Source organism: Lepisma saccharinum, chromosome 26, assembly GCF_977018435.1.
Source record: "Lepisma saccharinum chromosome 26, izLepSacc3.1, whole genome shotgun sequence".
Taxonomy (NCBI): domain Eukaryota; kingdom Metazoa; phylum Arthropoda; class Insecta; order Zygentoma; family Lepismatidae; genus Lepisma; species Lepisma saccharinum.
Window position 1 is genome coordinate 20,280,318 of NC_139254.1, and position 23,825 is coordinate 20,304,142.

Here is a 23,825-nt window from a genome sequence, read left to right on the forward strand (position 1 = left end):
TTCTAAGAGTTTAATTTTCTTGCAAAATAAACGTGACGTTGGAAGAAATGAATCTTCTTAAGTATTAGAAACAATGTGAGGCACTTAGTGAAGTGCAATTCTCCTGTAGGAGAATTCTGCTCTATGTGCTTTGGAGAACACATTGCGCACCTTTGGTACGTTCAGGACTTGACATTTCTTCTCAATAGCAAGAACAGCCAAATGAGGAAGTTTGCATCCTGCATCCTGTTTCGAGCAAGCCTTTTCAAAGATTTTAAGGACAACCATCTTCGTAACGCTGAAGAGTTTTGGGCAAAATTTGTGTTTCACCTTTCAGAGAAATGTTATCACGGGATAAAAAATCAGACAAAGGTTACAGTTATCTCATAATTCAAGAAATATTCTGACCCTGGCATTACTTACTCTTACTCTACCACTCCAATATATGTCTGTGCTACCCAATTACAGGCAACTATGGAGTTCGTGGGAAGAAGTTCTTTGATTTTGATATGTACGAGAAAGAGCGAACCTGCATCTAATGATTGAAGAGTGGCAAATCCTAATAAGCGTTCTTTTACCTGCCCGCGATATGTTTTGAATCGAATTTTAAGTGTAATTTGCATTTTAAGGTTCACGTTCAATACATTTCCAAATAATATCCCCTCATTAGCTTCAAGAGTATCGAAGAAATCCCCTTTGTTAAGGTTTCCTCAGACTCATCATCTCGAAATTCAAGTCCCTGAATAGTAAGAAACCGCGATGAATCCACAACAACTGACATTTAGTGTCGGTTTTTCTCCGATCACCTGTGGTCCAGGGTTCGATACCCAGTGGAGGCACTTTAAACTGTAGGCCCAGTCCCGATTAGCCTTACTGTGCATAAAGTGGACTTCAAACGCCAAATCAACCAACCAACCAAATCTTGAATCAACTTTGAATGTATTTTAATAATTAGCGTTGTCACTAACGACCACGATTAGAATAATTTGCCCGTACTACAGATGATGTCTTGTGGTCCTGGAAATATTAGTGATGTTTTAAAATCATCCACATTCAACACTTTTTCCCAGTTCTTAAGACTGCTTAAAACTTAGGATAATCTCGGCTATTACAGGACATAAATGAATGAGAAATCACCTATGCCCAGGTCGGCGCTCGAATCTTGGACGAAACAAATCAATATCAAGTTGGTATTATAAGCAGCAAAGTGATATCATGTAGAATACACCACTTTGAAAAGGTGAAAATCGTCATACTCTCTTATTATTCGATATTAAATTAACTTCAGTTGGGGGGCCCGGGTGAAGGGGCGAAGTGTCTGACATGGGGCGTCCCCCTGCCCCTCTGGCGTTGTCACTGCTTCCAACCCTCTAATAACTTCGCTGCTGATAGCCTCACCTTCGAAATGGAAGCTTGTGTGTCGGTGAATAATACAAATAACTTGTGTTCACTGTCCCTCTTTCATTCAAAGTCTGCCGTTTTCCTTTTCAGCTTTTCCTGCAAAACTTCCTGTCAGCAAGCAAACCAAATTACAGAATTTTTATTGCCCCTCCCTTGCATCAACTTTCATTCCTACTTTAGGCCTGGATTTATGGCACGTACCCGCTATTGCAGGTCAACCTCGCCCTATGTTTGGTGTTTGCCCCCTGAAGCAACGGTGTCCATTGTTCAAAGCGAAACCTTTGTCAGTGGGGAACGGCGAAAAATAGTCTCGGAATACACCCTGGTCGTAAACAAGCTCCCGCCACCCTGACATTGCTGTCAGCTTCCCTCTGAAATTCGATAAAACTACTTTGTGAAATGTGTTTGATAACGAGTGAAAATGTAGACAGTAGATACTACATGTATTTTGCTGATAAACTTGAAGGCTAAATTTACAGAATAAAAAGAACAGCTACAACATTCCTTCATCTGATTTACAGAAAGGCTAATCGGGACTGGACCCACAGTTTAAAGTGGGGTTCAAATCACAATGTGCCTTCACCGGGTGTCGAATCCGGGACCCCTTGATTACAAGGCGACGATGCTAGCACTGTACCATCGGCGAGTCCCCTCATAGAACAAAGTTTCCTTCTACGACGATTATACAGAACTTAGTGCACTTCCTTCATTTGAAATCTATTCTATATCAGCCTCAGTATTTCGTTATTACAATCCAAGAAATAGTATTCTCCTTAAATAACAAATAAAGAAATAAAAAAAAACATTGGAAATAATCTTCAAACTGACGTAAAAAAATTGAATCAACCACCTGCAGAATGCCTGAGGGAAACAACAAGAATTTTCTCAACAAAGACATATCCGAAATTTCCATAACATTCTAATAATTTCGCAACCCTTGCAAATAATCATGTGGTAAAATCTTGTCGTGGTTCCCTGTAAACACTAAAATCACCAAATACTTCTTTCCATATTTCCCGTATTTTCTCCTCCTCTTTAGCTCTCAGCTGTTCGGAGTGGGATAATGCAAGATTATTTGTCCCTAATTATCTCCTTCTCTTAGTCTTGCTTATATCTTGGACTCCTTAATAACTTTCCCAACAACTCCTTATCAATTTGTACTGCCATGTTTCCTACAATGTTTTTCCAACTTCCTAATAACATTCACTTCTGTACACCCTTTGATGTAAAAATTAAATAATAAAAATAAACCATATCCGTCGGTCCGTTTATCTTTCCAACCTATAGAGCTGAGACTATTTTTACAAGATAAACCTCGGACGCAGACATTCCACGATTTTTGGCCCCTCCTTCCACCTTCTCTACCTGCCCTTTTACTTGATGTTATTCAGAATTGTATTAGTATCTGGAGTACTATCGTAACATGAAGTCATTAACCTGGAATAATTTTTTTTAAAAAAATGGGGAGTAACGCTGTGTTTCGAAAGAGTATAGGAAATAAGTTTAGGTATTCATTCATGTCTCTCTCTAGAATAGTCTTCTTATTTTGACTTAATACGCGCTTATCAACGTTTCTAATTGAAATACTTTATTCCAAGCAAACAAGTATTTGCAACTGATTAAAAATTTTGCTTTTATTTTTTCGAGACATTCGAGACGAGACGAGACTTTTCAAAAGCCGTCCCGTCCCGTCTCGTCCCGTCTCGAATTTCAAAAGGCTTATCCCGTCTCGTGTCTCGTCTCGTTTTCGAGACGAGACACGAGACGAGACGGGACATGTCCCGTCCCGTGAGCAACACTAGTTCCTTAGCCTGAAGTACAGGTGACCTATATGATCACAATTTAAGCACCATTGCTTTTAATCAAGAATTAATATATATATACAGGGTGTATCATAAGTAATAGCGCAATCCGACACAGTTGAAAGTACAAGATAATAGAAGCAAAAAAGTCTCAGTAAACATGGATCTGCAAACGAGCCGTTTTCGAGATAATTGCGAATGTGTGGTTACAAGCCGCCACTGACTTCATTGTTTGTAAACGTCGTCCTAGTTCGTAAAATGCTAATAATGTGTCCGAATGTGTGGTTAGAAGCCGTCAATTGATAGAATCAGTAGAAGGATAAGGAGCCCACAAAGTCTATTTAGCCACATTTTTATCAAAAATAAAACCACAACTCTTAACTTCCTCCAATGCATTTGGCTATTCCTTTGCATTTGGCAATCCTAATAATAAAACAAGGCGGAACGGCTGAGCTACAAAGTATCATACCTATCATAGATGTTTACGAATTCTTCCTTCTTCTCGGAACTTATTTATAGTATGCACTTTCACTTTGTAACCACCACGAATACCGCAAGAATGAATAATCGAGGTGAAAGGGCAACATACTTTTATCTCGCAATGAGTTGCAAATATTTAAGCACGTTGTGAATCAGATGCCAACATCGTAGGCGGTGTTCCGGTTTTCCCTCTTCCCTCGTATCGTACACTTGCAGTTCAGTATTCTGAAACCTTCTAAATATAACGTTACACCCAGGGTGCGAAATCATTGAAAACTGATGGGGGGGGGGAGAAAGTTCATCTTCAAATCCTCTCCTCCACAAACATATGTGTATATTATACGATATACGTGTTTGTAATGTTAATAAAAGTAAAAATAAATTACTCAATTAAAATATATTATTATTAATACTATTATTATTAATTACATCCAGGAAGTTAATTTGTTACTTTTATACTCGTACATATCAGATATAGCAAAGAAGCTAACTTCTTTACCAACTGGTTAAAGATGTGAATAAATTATGAAATAGTTGAAGTGGTTTTATTTAGTTTGTGCTTCATGTTAATATAAATCAATCAGATTTCATAGTTATTATTGTTTTGTATTCTTGTTTTACTTTTATTGTGCGTATTGATGTAGATTTGTTAACGATCTCTTGAGAGAGAAAGCATTCAATACTCACAACTACACTAATTTGTGTGTTTTCGATATTATTCTTAGTAAAGTATATTTGAAATTACTTATCTCTTGTTTGTTATAACAAAAACTCTCCCCCCGGAAATTTTTGGTGGGGGGATTTTTGAGGCCAAGATTGTTGGTGGGAGGAAATCCCCCCGTCCCCCCAGGATTTCGCACCCTGGTTACACCTGTAGTTGAGTTTTCACTGTCGTCATCGAAATACATATGTAATGGAGCCGCCGTGATTGCGAGTCTGCTAGGTAAACAAAATGCGCACTAACATTGGAGCGGGAACGCAATGATTCGTTGTGGAATTACCTCTTGTCATTAAATTCTCTGCCCTTTCTGCATTCCAACGACTGTCAAAATTAGATGTACAGTCACGGGCACTGCCGGCTTGCAACGCTTCCATTGAAAGTCAAAGTATTCATTACAAGCCGGCAGTGTCCGTGACTGTACAAGGGCTCAAGAATTGTTGACTAGAAGTCGCTCGATATGGCTTGCGAGAATACACCATGCCCATGGACGTCCGCAGGATTTTTTCCACGGAGGGGCAAGCAAGGTAATTATTTTTCCAGGGGAGAGCAAAGGACTCATATTTTCCTCCAAAATAGTGATGCCCCTCAAAAAACACTATTTCAGTCTCAAATTATCATGTTTCTTCAACAAATTTATAATAATTAACATAAATTACTGTGACTGAAATGAAATTGTGTGAAATATATAATTTTTAGGTACACATTCATTTTTCAGGGGGGGTCATGTCCCCCCTTCCGGACGCCCATGACCATGCCGACCTTGAAAAAGCAAAAATGATGGCGTGTACAGTGAACATTTTATGTCGTGTTGCTACAATTAACACGTACTTCTCTGTATGGTTAAGTGCAATTGCGTCATATTAACGTGTTCAATAAATGTTAACCGTGAGCGTCGACAGAAATCTTTGTAGAGAGGACCAGGCCATTGATAAAACTTGATTAGTAGAAATAATAATAATAGCTAATAATAATAATAATTGTTACCATGGATATACTTTTTACAATAATAACTAATATACTAATAAAGAAACAATTTGATTATAAATTATTATTATAACCTTGGGTAGACTTTTGATTGAATATCCAGTACAACTATTTTTCCGTTATATTCTAACATTTCATCCAGCTAGTGTACTGAAATTGGTAGTTTTTCTATTTTGTTATTAACTTTTACACTCCTAGTTCAAGAAAAGTTGGGGGGGGGGGTACCTATTTAAGGATCATGTTATTTGTTCTCTTTCATAAAACTCTAGTTTAGGACCCGTGGAACCATTTATTGTTTGGTTCCTGTGTATTGCACTAATTTTTCTTGGATCTAATGTGTTTTTACTGATGTTGTTTGAACATAGTATATGTGTTTACTATAACAAGCTTTCTGTTTTATTGTAACTTGAAATTAACGATGGGGGGCAACGTACTTGTTCGACCCCTCTTCCCGACGCCCATGGTATTAACCCTTATTTCATAAAGCAAGGAATGAAAACATTGTTCTTTTTGCAATCAATCTAATATAAATTACAGTATTTCGAGAATAGTCAAATAATGGTCATAATAATAACATAAGTAATAATTTAACAAGTGGAATGAGCGACATAATTGTATACATCTGGCATTTCGACCTTTGATAAATATTTGTATCCTTTTTCATTACTTTGGCGCCGATTTCATACGGATCATTAGCACAGCACAACTTCAACTTTTCACCGTATCTCATTCTGTTTGTTGCGCTAACAGTTTGTATGCCTACATATGAAGAAATAGCAGTGCTATTTCCGGACGCACAACAGGCAAACACAACGAAAACGACTGCGCAATTTGCAATAAATCAAAGCTATGCAAACATAAAATACACGCACTTCTTTTCGTACTCTTTGTTTATATGTCGGGTCGCGAAGAGTCGTTTTCACGTTCAGAAGACACAACGGCGCTTATGGAGAAACCGCACAGTGTTGCCAATACAGCGCTAGCTCATGATTGATTGATTGATATGTTGCTTTAAGTCCACTTTATGCACAGTAAGGCTAATCGGGACTGGACCTACAGTTTAAAGTGGGATCCGAACCACTTGTGCCTCCACCGGGTATCGAACCCGGGACCCCTTAATTACAAGGCGACGACGCTACCACTGCGCCATTGGGGAGGCCCCAGCGCTAGCTCATGTCGCCGGGAAATAATGACCTTCTTCACAATGAAGGTGTTACATATTTTGTATATATAATGATAATTATATGTAATTATTAATATTAATATTATACTGTGAACGTTACAGTTACCCTTTTTACTATGATCCATTGCGATCACTACACACGCGAGTGTAATGCACGAATATGACACTTCAGAAATCACTTAAAAAAGTAAAAATCACTGAGAGCTCACACAACTGAAAACACTTTTTCGGGAGAGGGAAAAAGTCTAAACAGACCAAAGTAGATCTCTCACTCTTAACCCTGGCACATGGGTTAAATTCAAGTTGCAACCCAAACAAACAAATGAGTTATGGCCCACGTGAACTGATAAGACGTGAATGACTCAAGCAAGGCATGTCATATTTCTATCTTGAAGCCCCATATTTTGTCACGTGTCGGAAAGCCTTTCAAAGGTTAATATGGTGTCTATGAATTTATGTGTACGTTGGAAACTGAAAGGTGATCTTCATTTCAGTATTAATGTCGACAGTAATGTAAACGAAAACAACGTGTATTTGCGACAGCACTAATGTTGCTCACAACAGCAGCATTGGAAATAATTGTCAATTATTAAATTTAAGTAATTTCAATTCTATTATAACAAACTGCATGAAGTTCATATTTTTACTGAATGGAAATAAAATAACAACTCGAAAACTTGGTGGTGATAGCCGGAATGCTGCGGTGAGTCGGCACAAGATGTCCAGACAACGTCTCCTTACTTCGCGCGCGGTTCGGGTTAAAAAGAAACTCCAAATGCATGGAAGTAATATTTCTTGGAACCTTTGAGTGGTTATAAAAAATAATTTCATTATTTTCTCCACAACTTTGTCGCTGGAAGTTTCTACTTGGAATTACAGAACAAAAAATGGCCAGCGACGACATTTTCTACTGCACGAATATAAAAAATCTCCACATACTTTATTTGAATATTTTTTAATGCGAATATGCTTTAAAGTATTGATAAATTCTGAGTACCACCATCACCTATGACAATTAAAAAACAGTGTCAATTTTTTTAATAATGAATGCTTCAATTTTACGGCATGTTTCAACGTTAGGAATGAAAACAATGTAAAAATTGTATTTTCACGGAAAATTTGCGTTTTTAATTTATCTAAAATTATGTAAGCAAGTTACCAGTTTTTTGTGTTCACCATCGTATTCTCTACAAAATTTCCTGCAAAACTGCAGGTACCGATTTTACTTAAGCTAAATTTGTAAATCTAGCGTCGTGTGCTATGACGTCACGTGAGTGAACGGCATTACGATCGGAAGTGATTTTCCGCACGAAAATAAAGGATGTGAGTAGGTGAGCTTTCAGCCCCCCCCCCCCCCCGCCCGAGGCCTCATAGCAACAACAAAAAAATGTACACAATAATAACAGAAATTTATATATATAATAAATAAAATAAGAGAAATACAAATAGTAACGAATAGCAACAATAACAAATCCCACACGAACATGCTACACACCACTGGCGTACGCAGTGAGGTGGCTGATGGGGCTACAGCCATATCTGAAATTTTGAGGAAATCAACATTTCCAAATTAAATACGTGAAGAACGCTGGGGAAAAACAAAGAGGTAAATGCAAACCCTCCTTAAAAGGACCCCGACTGCCATTTTTGGAGTAGAAAGTTCTAAAAATACGAAATTTCAAAGCAGCTATGTAGGGTGATTTTTTATACATGGAATCATTGGAATTGGCCATAATTTACGAACCACGTATCACACCTTTCAAACTTCAGTGGAATGTTTTACAGACTTGGAAGTTTAAACTAGGGATGGCCAAACGGATCCGGATCCGGATCCAAAAGTTACGGATCTGGATCCGGATCCGAAAATTCCGGATCCGGATCCGGCTCTGAAAGTTTCGGATCTAGATCCGGATCCGAAAGTTCCGGATCCGAAAGTTTCGTATCTCAATCCCATTATAATATTACCACACCTTGAAAAGGTATTATGATCTTCGATTACAAAAAAATTTTCGTTAATCCTACAAGAATTATTTTCAAGTGTTGTTCCTAAAATACTTTGCTACGCATCGACTAACACACTCGTGCACAAAAATAATCTTACTTGTTTAACATAAAATATCAGAGGTGATTTTGTAAATGCCATTGAAACGAATATGTATTCATTCGAATGTATTGGAGATGAAAACACACATGAATGTGAGACATTCCGTTCCAGGATGAAACCTTTAACACATATAACAAGATAGAAATGTTATACAAAAATTATACAATTGTTCTACAGTTACAGTTTTACAAATTAAAATAAAACATTATAATATATGCAGTGTTATATAATTACAAAGTGTAAGACTAACAAGAGAGGTTATCTAAGTGTCCCCCTCCGATTTCCATGAAACTTGGCAGGTGTATAGTGGGGCCCAAAGGAAGAAATACGTGTTTTTTTCTGTTTCAGCTAAAAAATGGTTTTCGGGGACAAAACCCCTTCAAATGTCAAGATGAGGACAAATTGAAGTGGGGATCTGACCCTTGTGTCCTCGTTCGATTTCCATGAAACTTGGCAGGTGTGTGTATAAACGGGCCCAAATGAAGAAATACGTGTTTTTTTGTTTCGGCTAAAAAACTGTTCTAGGGGGCAACCTCTCCTCAAATGTCAAGATGAGGACAAATTCAAGTGGGGATCTGACCCCTGTGTTCCCCTCCGATTTCCATGAAACGTGGCAGGTGTATAGAGGGGCCCAAATGAAGAAATACTTGTTTTTTGTATCGGCTAAAAATCTGTTCTAGGGGGCAACCTCCCCTCAAATGTCAAGATGAGGACAAATTCAAGTGGGGATCTGACCCCTGTGTCCCCCTCCGATTTCCATGAAACGTGGCAGGTGTATAGAGGGGCCCAAAGGAAGAAATGCGTGTTTTTTTTGTTTCGGCTAAAAAACTGTTTTAGGGGGCAAAACCCACCTCAAATGTCAAGATGAGGACAAATTGACGTGGGGATCATCTGACCCCTGTGTCCCCCTCCGATTCCCATGATTTTTGACAGGTGTATAGAGAGGCCCTATGCCCCTGTTTCTTCCTATGCCATATTTACGTGGTTTCGGGGTCAGATCCCCACTTCAATTTCTCCTCATCTTGACATTTGAGGAGGGGGGCTCTATACACCTGCCAAGTTTCATGGAAATCGGAGGGGGAGACTTAGACCTCCCTTGTAAGTGTATTAATTAATTACAAATCGCGCACACGCACACACACACTATATATATATGTGTATGTATATTATACGTATATATATGTATATTAGCAGGTAACAATATGTTATAAGCACATTCTTACTTTCCAAAGAAGCGCATGTGGGATGGCAAAACGGATCCGAATCCGAAAGTTCTGGATCCGGATCCGGATCCGAAAAATTTTAAGATCCGGATGGATCCGGAACCAACCGGATCCGGATTTCGGATCGGCCAGGATCCGGATCTGGCCATCCCTAGTTTAAACCACAATATGTTCAATGTGTGCCTCTTGCCTATCACGGACATGGCGCAACCTGACAACGAAATTGCGCACCACTGCAGCTAATGTGTCCTCAGAAACATTGAATATTGCTGCTCCTACGGCATTTTTCAGTTCTTGAATTGTTGTAGGGTTACTCTGAAATACTCTGTCTTTAAGGTAACCCCAAAGAAAATAGTCACAGAGGGTCATATCCGGTGATATTGGTGGCCATTCAAACCCCTTCCCGTGCACTTGGGGATAACGATTAGACAACACACGGCGATCAAACATTTCCTCAAGATAATCAAGAACTATTGTTGCCGTGTGAGGTCTCGCGCCATCTTGTTGAAACCAGCAGGTGGAAGCATTAACAACCATGCCAAACAAAAAAACAACATTCAGCAACGGTTGCATATGGGTGCACGATTATTCTGCACAGCTCATCTGAACTTGTGCGGCGTGCGGCGTCCTGTTTTGTGGAATGATAGGCTTTCGAATATGGTTCTCACCACTTTCCCCAACACTCTTCTTCCTGAAAACACCAGTATCAAACCTACATACTGCTTTCTGTACACAAAACAAATGGTGCCATGTATAAAAAATCACCCTGTACTATCCACCTTTACAATTTCAGGCCCTCTCGAAGAAAAAATCCTGCGCACGCTAGTCAGTGTTGCCACAATATGAGGGCACAACTTCCCTTTCCAATAGGCACAATTTCCCTTTTTGGACCATTCTTTCCCTTCACCTAAGCAAATTATATAATAATAATAATTAGTAGTAGTAGTAGCAGCATTATTAGTGGTGGTGGTGGAAGCAGTAGTAGTACGTAGTTAAGTATTCCGTTGAATTTGTTATTCATTTGAATAAATAATATTTCTTAAAAAAAATCACATTTCGGTTTCCTCACTTCCTGTCCCAGGTTAATCCTCATTGTTACTATTTATCCAACGATGAATAAAGGCAACTTACAATACACTTAAAGGAGCAGAAACAAGTAGGAATAGCAAAATAAATAAATAACATAAAAATGTGGATATGAAATTCAAAATTAACATAAACTGTAATAATGTAGTCAGATGACCTTAAAATTTCCCTGTAATTGTGGTATTTTTCATCAAAATCCCCTTTTCCTTTTTGGCTAAAATTTCGGTCTGAATTTCCCTGCAAAAGGGAAATTTCCCGTCATGTGGCAACACTGACGCTAGTGCTACACACCAAATAAAGATCACCCCAAGAGACCTACACAAAATCCTCCAATCAAGACGTGTGAGCGGGACGGAACGGATCCAATCAAGAAACAAACGAAATTGTCATCACCTTCAGGAGAGAACGAAATAACCAAAATAAAACATAGCACAAAGAAAGATCCAAGAAAGAACCCCCCCACCAAATCCCATAAAAAAATTTAAAAAGTTAATAGGCCCCTCGGGAAAGACGGGACATTACACCGCCACTGTGAACCGTTAATATAAGTGAATTCTGAGCCCTAAGAATACACATAAACGGTAATGGGATTCGATACGCTGTTCTAAATAAAAATTTCAAAATTTGTTTATTTTTAAACGCAAGAGAGGCTATCAGAATTGTAACATGGCAGAACTAAAATTTGCAAGTGCATTTACCTTGACACCCATTTCTTCCACTTTGGGCTAATCGTAACGATGAAAAATAATTATTATTAGATGGCCCACGCCTTGTCTGGAACTCGAACCCGGTAACTAGACATTACCGCAGGAAGCACTGGCGTCTGCAGGGGGGAGCTGATGGGGTCATAGCCCCTACTGAAATTCTGAGAGAACCAAAATTTTCAATTGAAAACAGTAAAGAACTCTACAGTAAATGCACCCCTCCCTTAAAATGACTCTCGATTAGATTTCTGGTCTTTAAACAACTTTGGAAGCGAAGTTTAAGTGGTTATTACAAAATATTTTATTATGCACGCTTCCTCTGCCAACTACAACGCAGCTACAGAGCTACCATAAACAAAATAACCTTCGGCCAAAAGTCTCCGCGCATCTTCCCCTCCATCTGTTCAGCTCGGCCATAAGGAAGCCTGCTCCACTCTACCCCTCCCCTCCACGCGGAAGTACGATGCACGCGGTCCTGCGCATGTCCTTTTGCTGTGGTTTCCACCATTAGAATTCCACCCCCCCTGAAAATAATCCTGCGTAAGCTACTGAGTAAGAATTTAGAGCCAAAACGACCATAAATTGGTCCTTCCTGTGTGGATAAATCATTGGGCTGCAGCTATGGACGTCAGCAAGGTATTTTTTTTTTTAGGAGGGGACAAACAAGGCACATTTCCCCCAATAATATGTAGTAATGTCCCCTAAAAAAACACATTTCTTCACTTTGAAGTTATCATGTTCGTGCAACGCCCTTGCAATAATTAGCAACTGCGATTGAAATGAAATTATGTGTGAAATATGTAAATTCTAGGTTGACTTTCATTTTCCAGGGGATAGGCAGGAGCCGTGGCCCCTCTTTCCCCCCTCCGGATGTCCATGGCTGCAGCCCTACCTTTAGGATAAAAATCTAGAATCTAGTCCCACCTGTGCTAGTCCCGGCAGAGGAATGCTGTAGACCACCTGTTCCCGCAGCCCCATCACGGTCATGCTGAGGACGAAAGATCGAACACTTTGCTTCCACAGTCGAACAGAATCGCGAACTGTTGCAGAAACCGCTCTCTGCCAGCCACCTGTTCTCCCGCTTCCCCCTTGGCGCCGATCCAACTCGGTGACCTCAGAGAGCGAGGGGGGAGGGCAATGTCAGCGCACCGCCAATCTTTCCAATGCCGAAATCGGCGGGGATCGAATCTCGTTCCGCGACATCCGGTCTTCGTAAGTTGGCGCGAGACGTGACGGATTTCGCAGAAGCGCACTCGTCAGGAAACGCGGAGGCGTGGGGCAGGGTTGCCAACCACGAAAGTCTCAAAATCACGACACGTGACGGCACTTTTCTATCCGCACGATCGGCGGCGTGCCCAGGATTTTCAAAAGGGAGGGGTTACATACTGTATTTTGGGTAGTCGGCCCTCATTTTGCCATATTTTCCTATTTTTGACGTTCCTCTTTGCGCCGAGGGGGGGATTATAACCCCCATAAACCCACTTGGGCACGCCACTGCGCACGATCCCCAATTTCCTCAACATCCCCCATAATTATTTTCGGAAAGATCCAGTTAATGGTCATTTTGGCTCTAAATTTGTAACGAGTGCACTCACGGTCCCCGAGATGACGTGTCAATCATACCCCGGCACGGGGCCAAACGTCGTTATGTGTACGGGAAACCGTTCGTGACTCACGGTCCAGTTATCAAGTTCGGTACTGAGACGGTCGTTTATTGTCATACTATTGCGAGGGGGAGATTAATACCTTGAAAAGTTACACCGTTTTGTTTACCTTTGATATGTAGATTCGAACATTCATAACACACTAATAGCATAATATCTGGTACCTGAAAAACGTCAAATAACAACACTGACGAACGGTAAAAAGTGAATATATATTGTAACAACAAAGCAATTTTAATTTTAAACCTTTATGTGAATTTAGGGCATTTGTCTGCCAGCTCCTGTGCTCTTTTAAATTAACTTAAGTGCCAGCCCTCGGAAAGCGGTTAACAAAGACAATTGGGTCGGCGTGGTTAAATCTTTCGTTCGAATGAACGTTTGCACCCAGTCGTATGCACGACATTATACAAGTTTCTCGGACGGGGGTTTTACACATAAGCCTCTCTCGTCCAATGAGAACAACTACACAATTACATAGGGATGCAAAAACTTAATTGGCTCCAGCTGCCGGAATACACTAATCAATCGTCGGCGCGAGCAAAAATTACCTTAAAAACCACTATGCAACAAATAAGACTATTTCACGCACACGACCTTACAATAAAAACAACTACGCTTTCCATAATTAAAAAGGACTCATCAGTCAACAATTGACAAATCAAATGGCGCGACGGGGCGGTCGGTTACACAAAAATGGAGCACACTTTGACAATTTATACTAAATATTAAAGAAATGAAATGGAGCTTCTAACCCTGAATGCAGACAATTAAATTAGAACATCTGAACATGAAATTACCCTTTTTTATAACAATACCACAAATTATCAGACGCGGGGATCAGGTTCTGGGTTTCCTGAGTAACTTTGCGAATAAGTGAGACTTCGGCGTTAACTGTACGGTGTTGATACTGACGACGCACGTTTACATGTACATGAGACCCTCTGAAGTATACTGTACCAGACTCTGCTACATGGCGTGGTTATTCATCTCTCCTGGACGCGGGACTTGCACACGGTTCCTTTGTGGCGAAATTGTCCTCCGAGGTCGATCGCGACGAAGAATAATTGCGACGACATGGTGTACTTGCACCTCCTCAGTACTTCGGGCGTTCCTCTTGTCACTAGCGTCGGGTGTACGTGGTCACGCGCCGGTTCGGAATATCTCTAGTGTCGGGCATCAATTGGACGTCGATCTGCAATCATCTCTCTCTGGTGCCGGGCTTCGTTTGGGCGTCGTTCTGGTATCATCCTTCCCTCTCTTTCTCTGGTAACTAGCTTCGGTTGGAACGTCGATCTGGAAACGTCCTTCGGGCTTTGGTTGGGACGTCGATCTGAAAGCGTCCTTCGGGCTTTGGGCAGTGTTTGGTTTTGGCGTCGTCTGGCTGGCTTCGGCGTCGTTGCAGGCGTCAGGGAAGCGACGCCCCCTTCTCTATCTTCTTTAGCCCTCCATCCTTATGTAGTCCACGCTTGGCAAAAACAAATCACCGCGTAATCTTCACCAAAATAAGGCGCACACTGGTAACTCCCTATCCGCAAGTCGCTCACAGTACGTAAGGAAACAAAGTTCACGGACACAAAACAATAATCACGCGAGAGTGTAGCGCGGAGATGCTCTCTAGGTGAAATCCGGGTAAAAACTGTGTTTGGGATGGTAGCACCGCCTATATATAAGAGATTCGAATTCTTCCGTTGAACAGGACGCTCTAGTGGCTTGGCTTCGCTTTCTCAGGGGATGGAAATGACCTCTCTCCATTGTCTTGAAACGCGGTCAAGTGCGCGTCGTCGATCCTTGCAGGCTTGAGCTCCAGCTGATCTCTCTGGTCATCCGTGAACATGGGTTCGAACGCCCGCTGCGACTCGAGCCCGGTAGCGGCGAAAATAATCTTTCCTTATCTCCGCGTTGGTGCAAATATGTCATGTTCTAAGCGGCGGCTGTCACTCAAGAAAGACCCCATCTCCCAACTCCCGACGTCTGGCTCGGATACAAGTTTATTCACAAAAATAAATCAAACCTCACACTTTCATGTTTATGCACAAAATGAATCAATAAACAAAAAATAATTTATATCGAACTGCGTTTCACATGTCACTAGATACCGTGACATCTCGCCCTCCTTCCGATCAAAAAATTCTGTAGGCGAATAAAAATTTTTTACTACTCAGGGGCACAAAATTTTGACTACAAATTTTTTAACACCCTGTACAAGAAAAGTAAACCAGTTCGATAACACAAAACACATGATATAAATGATACCTCCAATTTACATAATAAATATACATTTTATACACTCTGGGTATGGCGCAATGTTATTTTATACTTCTAAAATGGCGCGATGTCGCTTAACCATGTTTCGCCATCCCATTCCTCCCTTCGGCGCTGACGACCTGACGGCCCCGGCTGTGGAGATGTGTTGCTGGGATTCGGCCCGTTTGCGTTTCGCGTCGGGCTCCTTTGAACCCTCGGCGGACTGCGCCTTGTGTGCCCATTGTCAGAACGCGGGCTCTCCGGTCTACTGTCGGGGTGACGTTGATAATAACCATTGTTCACTCGCCCGTTGTAAAAGTTGCTGTCGTTGCTGTTGCCATGGTGACCCGGCGAACCGCGAGTCTGACCACCTCGACGTCTCTGTCCCCGATACTGGCGTCTTCGTCGCGGTGAAGGCGGATTGTCTCGAAAACGGCTTACTTCGGCTCCTGGAGCGTGTTGCTGCCCACCGTATCTTTGCTGGACCAGATGAACGCGTGGATGCTTATTTCCTCGGCTTCCTTCGTCCTCCGGTCGTCTCCTTTTGTTCCATCTGTCACTCCGCGTCCTCTCGCGTTCCTCTTCGCACTGGTTTAGGTTCTCGAGCGTGAGCGACATGGCTTCTGCATCGAAAACGCACGCCCCGTTGAGATGCCGTCTTATCTCTTGCGGGTAATGATAAATTAGGGCCGCAATTATCTCCGACGTGGTCATCTGTGGCTGGAGAGCTTGGAACTCATTGAACTTACGCCAGAAATATTGCGAAAAAGTAAGTCCCCCGTTCCTGTCGTACCTCTCGTTCCTCAGCTGGATGAGCATCCTTTCCACTTGCATAGGGCGCTGAAAGTGTGTCAGGAACGCTTCCCTAAACGCCGAGTATGAATGAAAGTGTATTTCATTTCGATCGAGCCAGTTCTTTGCCCGATCTTGCATTAGGCCTTTCAGCACGAGTAATCGCTCCCCATCCGCAAGCCCTAACTCCCGCGCTGTTGCTTCGAATTCCTCGATGAAGGCAGACGGCAAAATCCTGTCGGCCCCTGAGAACTTCTTGAAATGTTTCTTATATTCCGGCGGGAACAGAGCCCTTCTCGTCGGTGCTGGTTCAGAACGTATATCTTCCCGGTTTGAAGTTTGGGCTTCGAACGGTCGCGGCGATGGAAGATGTAGTCCAGGTTCCACTTCGTTTCCCCCGTTGACAAGCGTAGTCGGTCTTGCGTCACTCGCGCGCCTTGAAGACGAGGGGACCGCAGCTGGCTGTGATGACGTCATGGCTGCCGGCTCTCGCGATGATCCCGGGACGTCAGCTACGTTCAATTGTTGCAGTTTATCCTCGATTTCCTTTATCTTGTCGGAATTCCCTTCCGCTATGCTCGCTGCTCGCCGCACTTGTCGCTCGAGGGCATCGTTGCTCCGATTACAGGCTGACTCCAGCTGTGCACATTGTTGGCCGATGTGTTGCAAAGCACCTTCCTGCTCACTTACGCTCTGCGCCAGTGTTGCCACCTTGGCTTCCTGTTCATCGATGCGAGCGTCGGTCCTGGCGATCCTGGATTCGATTCGAGCCTCGGATTCTTGGATCGTCTGAAGGAGCCGTTGCGTCACTTCTTCTCCGGAGGCGCGAACCGTCCCTTGTAGGCGTTCTTCCATCCCTCGTACATCGGTCTGCATCCCTTGCACCTCAGCCTGCAATCCCTGGATGTTGGTCCGCATCTCGGTCTGCATCCTGGTTTCCATTCCTTGCATGTTGGTCCGCATCTCGGTCTGCATCCTGGTTTCCATTCCTTGGAGCATCTGGAGGACCAGCTGGAATTGGTTGGCACCACTGCCACTTCCTACGTCATCTTGTTCCTTGCTGTGGTCGCTGTCCGCACGTGACGATGTACCCCCCTGGGCACTTGGTATCTCCCTTTCCATTCCTGGCGGGCTCTTGCACTGGAGACAAACCGGTCCGGAATCTCCCTCGCTGTCGACTTCGAAATCATAAAATTCCTGCCCACAAACCTTGCAAACCATCATGACGTCACTCTTGTTCAAACAGTCTATACGGCGATTTCTTAATCTCATGGAGGCCTTTCCCTAATTATCTGCTCAATCTTCTGTCGCACTTAGGAACAGTTACGCAAACGTACGCGAGCTCACACAAAATGTGAATTACAAATCGATACATAAAAAGAAAAAGGAGGTCCGTCGGGAATCCCTTATCCCGCAACTCAGCCTGATGCCATAACCAAAAAAAGTACACAAAAAGTACATAAAAAATGCCCTATGCAGCTGCCCTTGCTGCTTTCGCCGAAAAAAATATCTGCCCTATTGTTACCAATTACACCCAATAACGTGTCCTTACACGTGAACCAACGACAAATACATGAAAATAACCCTCGAAATACAAAGCAAAAACACAAAAATAACCAGGAACCTAACACAAGAATTTTATGCGTGACGTATACAACAATGAAATTTCTACCGCTCTCGCAACCTGGCTTTCCTGGAAAGACATGACAAAAGTTGCCGTCCCCTGTTCGCGGTGCCAAATGTAACGAGTGCACTCACGGTCCCCGAGATGACGTGTCAATCATACCCCGGCACGGGGCCAAACGTCGTTATGTGTACGGGAAACCGTTCGTGACTCACGGTCCAGTTATCAAGTTCGGTACTGAGACGGTCGTTTATTGTCATACTATTGCGAGGGGGAGATTAATACCTTGAAAAGTTACACCGTTTTGTTTACCTTTGATATGTAGATTCGAACATTCATAACACACTAATAGCATAATATCTGGTACCTGAAAAACGTCAAATAACAACACTGACGAACGGTAAAAAGTGAATATATATTGTAACAACAAAGAAATATTGCAATCAACAACTGTTTACAAAGCCTCCTCAAACGCTCACTCATTCACTCTCTCTCTCTTTCACACACATGAGGTATTTTTACATGTGAAGTATGGATACAAATCATGGATCTCATTAACATATCATTCCTTTTAATTTTAAACCTTTATGTGAATTTAGGGCATTTGTCTGCCAGCTCCTGTGCTCTTTTAAATTAACTTAAGTGCCAGCCCTCGGAAAGCGGTTAACAAAGACAATTGGGTCGGCGTGGTTAAATCTTTCGTTCGAATGAACGTTTGCACCCAGTCGTATGCACGACATTATACAAGTTTCTCGGACGGGGGTTTTACACATAAGCCTCTCTCGTCCAATGAGAACAACTACACAATTACATAGGGATGCAAAAACTTAATTGGCTCCAGCTGCCGGAATACACTAATCAATCGTCGGCGCGAGCAAAAATTACCTTAAAAACCACTATGCAACAAATAAGACTATTTCACGCACACGACCTTACAATAAAAACAACTACGCTTTCCATAATTAAAAAGGACTCATCAGTCAACAATTGACAAATCAAATGGCGCGACGGGGCGGTCGGTTACACAAAAATGGAGCACACTTTGACAATTTATACTAAATATTAAAGAAATGAAATGGAGCTTCTAACCCTGAATGCAGACAATTAAATTAGAACATCTGAACATGAAATTACCCTTTTTTATAACAATACCACAAATTATCAGACGCGGGGATCAGGTTCTGGGTTTCCTGAGTAACTTTGCGAATAAGTGAGACTTCGGCGTTAACTGTACGGTGTTGATACTGACGACGCACGTTTACATGTACATGAGACCCTCTGAAGTATACTGTACCAGACTCTGCTACATGGCGTGGTTATTCATCTCTCCTGGACGCGGGACTTGCACACGGTTCCTTTGTGGCGAAATTGTCCTCCGAGGTCGATCGCGACGAAGAATAATTGCGACGACATGGTGTACTTGCACCTCCTCAGTACTTCGGGCGTTCCTCTTGTCACTAGCGTCGGGTGTACGTGGTCACGCGCCGGTTCGGAATATCTCTAGTGTCGGGCATCAATTGAACGTCGATCTGCAATCATCTCTCTCTGGTGCCGGGCTTCGTTTGGGCGTCGTTCTGGTATCATCCTTCCCTCTCTTTCTCTGGTAACTAGCTTCGGTTGGAACGTCGATCTGGAAACGTCCTTCGGGCTTTGGTTGGGACGTCGATCTGAAAGCGTCCTTCGGGCTTTGGGCAGTGTTTGGTTTTGGCGTCGTCTGGCTGGCTTCGGCGTCGTTGCAGGCGTCAGGGAAGCGACGCCCCCCTTCTCTATCTTCTTTAGCCCTCCATCCTTATGTAGTCCACGCTTGGCAAAAACAAATCACCGCGTAATCTTCACCAAAATAAGGCGCACACTGGTAACTCCCTATCCGCAAGTCGCTCACAGTACGTAAGGAAACAAAGTTCACGGACACAAAACAATAATCACGCGAGAGTGTAGCGCGGAGATGCTCTCTAGGTGAAATCCGGGTAAAAACTGTGTTTGGGATGGTAGCACCGCCTATATATAAGAGATTCGAATTCTTCCGTTGAACAGGACGCTCTAGTGGCTTGGCTTCGCTTTCTCAGGGGATGGAAATGACCTCTCTCCATTGTCTTGAAACGCGGTCAAGTGCGCGTCGTCGATCCTTGCAGGCTTGAGCTCCAGCTGATCTCTCTGGTCATCCGTGAACATGGGTTCGAACGCCCGCTGCGACTCGAGCCCGGTAGCGGCGAAAATAATCTTTCCTTATCTCCGCGTTGGTGCAAATATGTCATGTTCTAAGCGGCGGCTGTCACTCAAGAAAGACCCCATCTCCCAACTCCCGACGTCTGGCTCGGATACAAGTTTATTCACAAAAATAAATCAAACCTCACACTTTCATGTTTATGCACAAAATGAATCAATAAACAAAAAATAATTTATATCGAACTGCGTTTCACATGTCACTAGATACCGTGACAAATTTACATTTCCAACGTCCTAATTATGAACTTACACCACTCCATATGGAAAATTTTGGACAAACCCCGACATGACAGTTTTATGTATGCTCAGATGCAGGGCGCTCACAATTTCGAAAGGGGCTTACGTATACTTATATTTTATTAGTAGTCACTCCAAATTTTCACATCTTTTTCTGCGTTTGACGTTTTTTTTTGGGAATACTGGGCCAAAGGGCGGGTTATGAACCCACCAACCCTCCCCCCTTGGACACGCCACTGCTCAGTTAGGCTAATGGATACTGGATCAGCTGCTTGAAATGTGCATCCAGCGGGGATCAAACCCATGACTCCTTGATTTCAACTACACCATGAAGGAGTTCCTCCTATTTTGCGTGGCTGTTCTTCAGTTTCAGATTAATCGCGACGATGATGACAATAAAGATTACAAGTTCGTGAAGGGACACTCACAAAGATACAAAACAAAGTTAGAGGAATGAATAAGAGGGTTTTTTCTAGAATTTTCAATATGGGGATGTGTAAGGTAAGGGGTATAAGCTATAAGGCCATTTTGGTGAGTTGTAAAGGTGCAGTTGTGACGAAAAGAATGCTCCCTTTGTACTTTTATGATAAACTTAAGGAGCTGTTAAAATTTTGAGGTGTTATATGGTTTTGGGGTGTGTGAATAAATCACTGAGCTAGGGGCAGATATATCGGGTGAAAGAGGGAGATAAAAGGTGAAAAGAATGAAAACTAAGGAGCAGAGAAAGAGAGATAGAAGAAACAAGAGACAGGAGATAGTTGGAGAAAGAAAGGGAAAGGCAAAAAAATAGACAGAGAAAGAGAGAAAGAGAGAGAGAGAGAGAGAGAGAGAGAGAGAGAGAGAGAGTGTGTGTGTAAATCAAATCAATGGAACAAAACGAAAAAAGAAAATAAATTGATAATTTGCACGAAGAACAATGGCGCGCAATTATGGGGTGTGAGAGGCAGCTGCCCCCTGCTTTTAAACAGCCCTTGCCCCCAAATGTTTTGGCACATTTTGAAACCTCAGTTTTGAAACCCAATCGCCCCCACGGTTCTGTGTGTTTTCCCTCCCTTTTCTATCTGTCTTGTTCCTTCTATTTCTCTCTCTCTCTCTCTCGATATTTGTAATTTCTCTTCTTTTCTCTCTCAGTCGCTCGTCTCTCTCATACTCACATACTCCTTCTTTTGTTTCTTTATTTCTCTCACTTCCCTTCTCTCTTCTCTTCCCTCCCATTCACAATTTTTTTTATTCTGTTTCTCTCTCTGTCTTGTGTGCGCGTCTTTAGCTTTCCATTTCTCTCTCTCTCTCTCTCTCTTTCGTTCTATCTCTCTGTCTATTTTTCTGTCGTTCTCTCTCTCTCTCTCTCTCTCTCTCTCTGTCGTGCGAGCGCTGGTTTATCTTTGTCTCTCTATTCTGTTGTCTTCTTTCTCTAGTTATCTAATCTTTTACATTCCTTGCCACTCTCCTTAAAAATTCTTATCATCTGACGAAAGGTGAGCATGACGTCGAGATATCTTCAGCTCTTACATGAGTAATGCCTAGGACTGGAACTTTATGTCCTATAAAACTGTAAAATATGTATGTAATTATGTCATAAAAATTGAAAGATATGTCAGAAAAAGGTAGAAATATTCCCAGTAAATCCAAAAATATGCACAACAGTACATTCGAATTTCTCATAATACGGGATTCAGTATCTTCCAGGGTAGATCGACTAGGGTGGGGTGGAGTATTAAATGAAGCCAGAATCCCGCACAATAATGAGATAACATTTTCCATCAATAATGTTTGCATGGCTATTAATTGTCGGCGGGATAAAAAAAGGGGGGTATTATTGTTCTATTTTTAGTTGGTAAGAAAAGACTGCATCTGCTTTTAAATTCTTCGTTCGTAATTTCCTTTTCCTAGCATCGATAATATGAACTATCAGTTGCTCTAAATATACGAAGAAAAATTATAAAATAACAGAGTATATGCAAGACAATTACGAAATTATACAGAAATATGTCTTATTACGAGAAAATTGAAGAAATATGTTGTAAAAACGCGAAATTGGTAAAATATGTCAAAAAATATGCTTGATCAAGTTGGTCTATTTCGGTTGACTTTCATCAGATATGTAAAGATCTCGCCCCAGTACACGATCCGATGCCAAATAAAAAATATGTTATAACATAAAGTTCTGGGCCCTAATGCCATTGTCAAACTGAGTTCTTTTAAGCTAAATACTTTTTAAACACTACTGAGAGTCTACTGTTTTACTATTTTACTGCTTCTTGCCTGTTTGAATTCAATTTGCTTGAATTATTAAGTCCATTTTATGAACAAATAGGCTAATCGTGACTGCACTTAAAGATTTATCCACGCCCCCCAATTTCCCCAAAATCCCCCTACAATTTTTCACCCAGACCAAATTTATGATCATTTTGGCTCAAAATTTACCCTTACACCCCCAAATGGTAAAAAGATTATGAAACTCCCTTTGGAGAATGTTCTTCGGATGGCCATGGGTACCGCCTGTGTAAAAAAAAGTAAAGAGCTCCCCTGTGCTTTGCACCACGTCATGAAGGCGCATAGGGGGTGTAGGGTTAGGGTGCCACACTTTCTTGATCCCGACCGAAGGTGGACGTGATGTGATCAGCACTACGCCCCTGGCCGCCTTCACCCCCAGAGTTTCCTCCAGGTACTTTATACGACGCGGAGCTGCTTGAGCAGGTGGGAAAATCCCGGTTCTCCCCCGCTAGGGATCGAACCCGGGTCTCTCGCATGATAGTCAGAAGCCATAACGACTGAGCTACCGCGGCTGTTTACTGCCTGTGGATTATGGTGATACATAATTGATACTCGCCCTATATGTGGGCATTTTTACAATCTGCATGATTTGGTGACATGATGATGCAGTTGGCAACTCTGGCTAAGCGGTGAATCAACAGGTCTCAAACACAGAGCGGGAAATTGTCGGCAGCTTCTCACGTATATACACGAGGCGCAACAATCATAACCACAGTTGCCAAGTATAGGGTTTTGCACGTTTATTTTCCCACACTTACGTTTTCCCAAGGTTGATTTCAACTGGCAACAGTGTGTAGGATGTATATGTTGGCTCGTTATCGCACGAAGGAGGGCATTTTACGCTGTAAGTACACAAATACTGAAGATCCGGGATTAAACAATGAGAACGAGAAGTCACGTACAATTACTCGCTACTTCCGCGATAGCATGATTCATGCACAAGATGTTTTGGCATCATTTCATAGAAAGAAACCTACAATCTTTCAGGCCTATACAGAGAAGGTAATTCAGAATGATTTCTCTTTATATCGAGTTTACCCTTTTTGACGAAGATACATCAGCTAATTTTATAGCTTTCATGTTTTACATTTTAAAAA

The 23,825-nt window shown here is 42.1% G+C and overlaps 1 protein-coding gene across 2 annotated transcripts in view; it reads right to left on the bottom strand.

The window, feature by feature from the left end:
- Positions 1 to 23,825, bottom strand: part of LOC145979807 (phospholipid phosphatase 1-like) — a 255,062-nt gene that overhangs the window by 203,577 nt on the left and 27,660 nt on the right. The window contains exon 1 of one of the 2 annotated variants that reach the window (XM_083112821.1): positions 12,592 to 12,747. The exons of the other annotated variant lie outside the window; for it this stretch is intronic. Coding sequence (XP_082968947.1) covers positions 12,592 to 12,654 — 63 coding nt within the window. The 5' untranslated portion in view covers positions 12,655 to 12,747. Of the gene's footprint in view, positions 1 to 12,591; positions 12,748 to 23,825 lie in introns of those variants that run through there. 2 annotated transcript variants of the gene reach the window in all.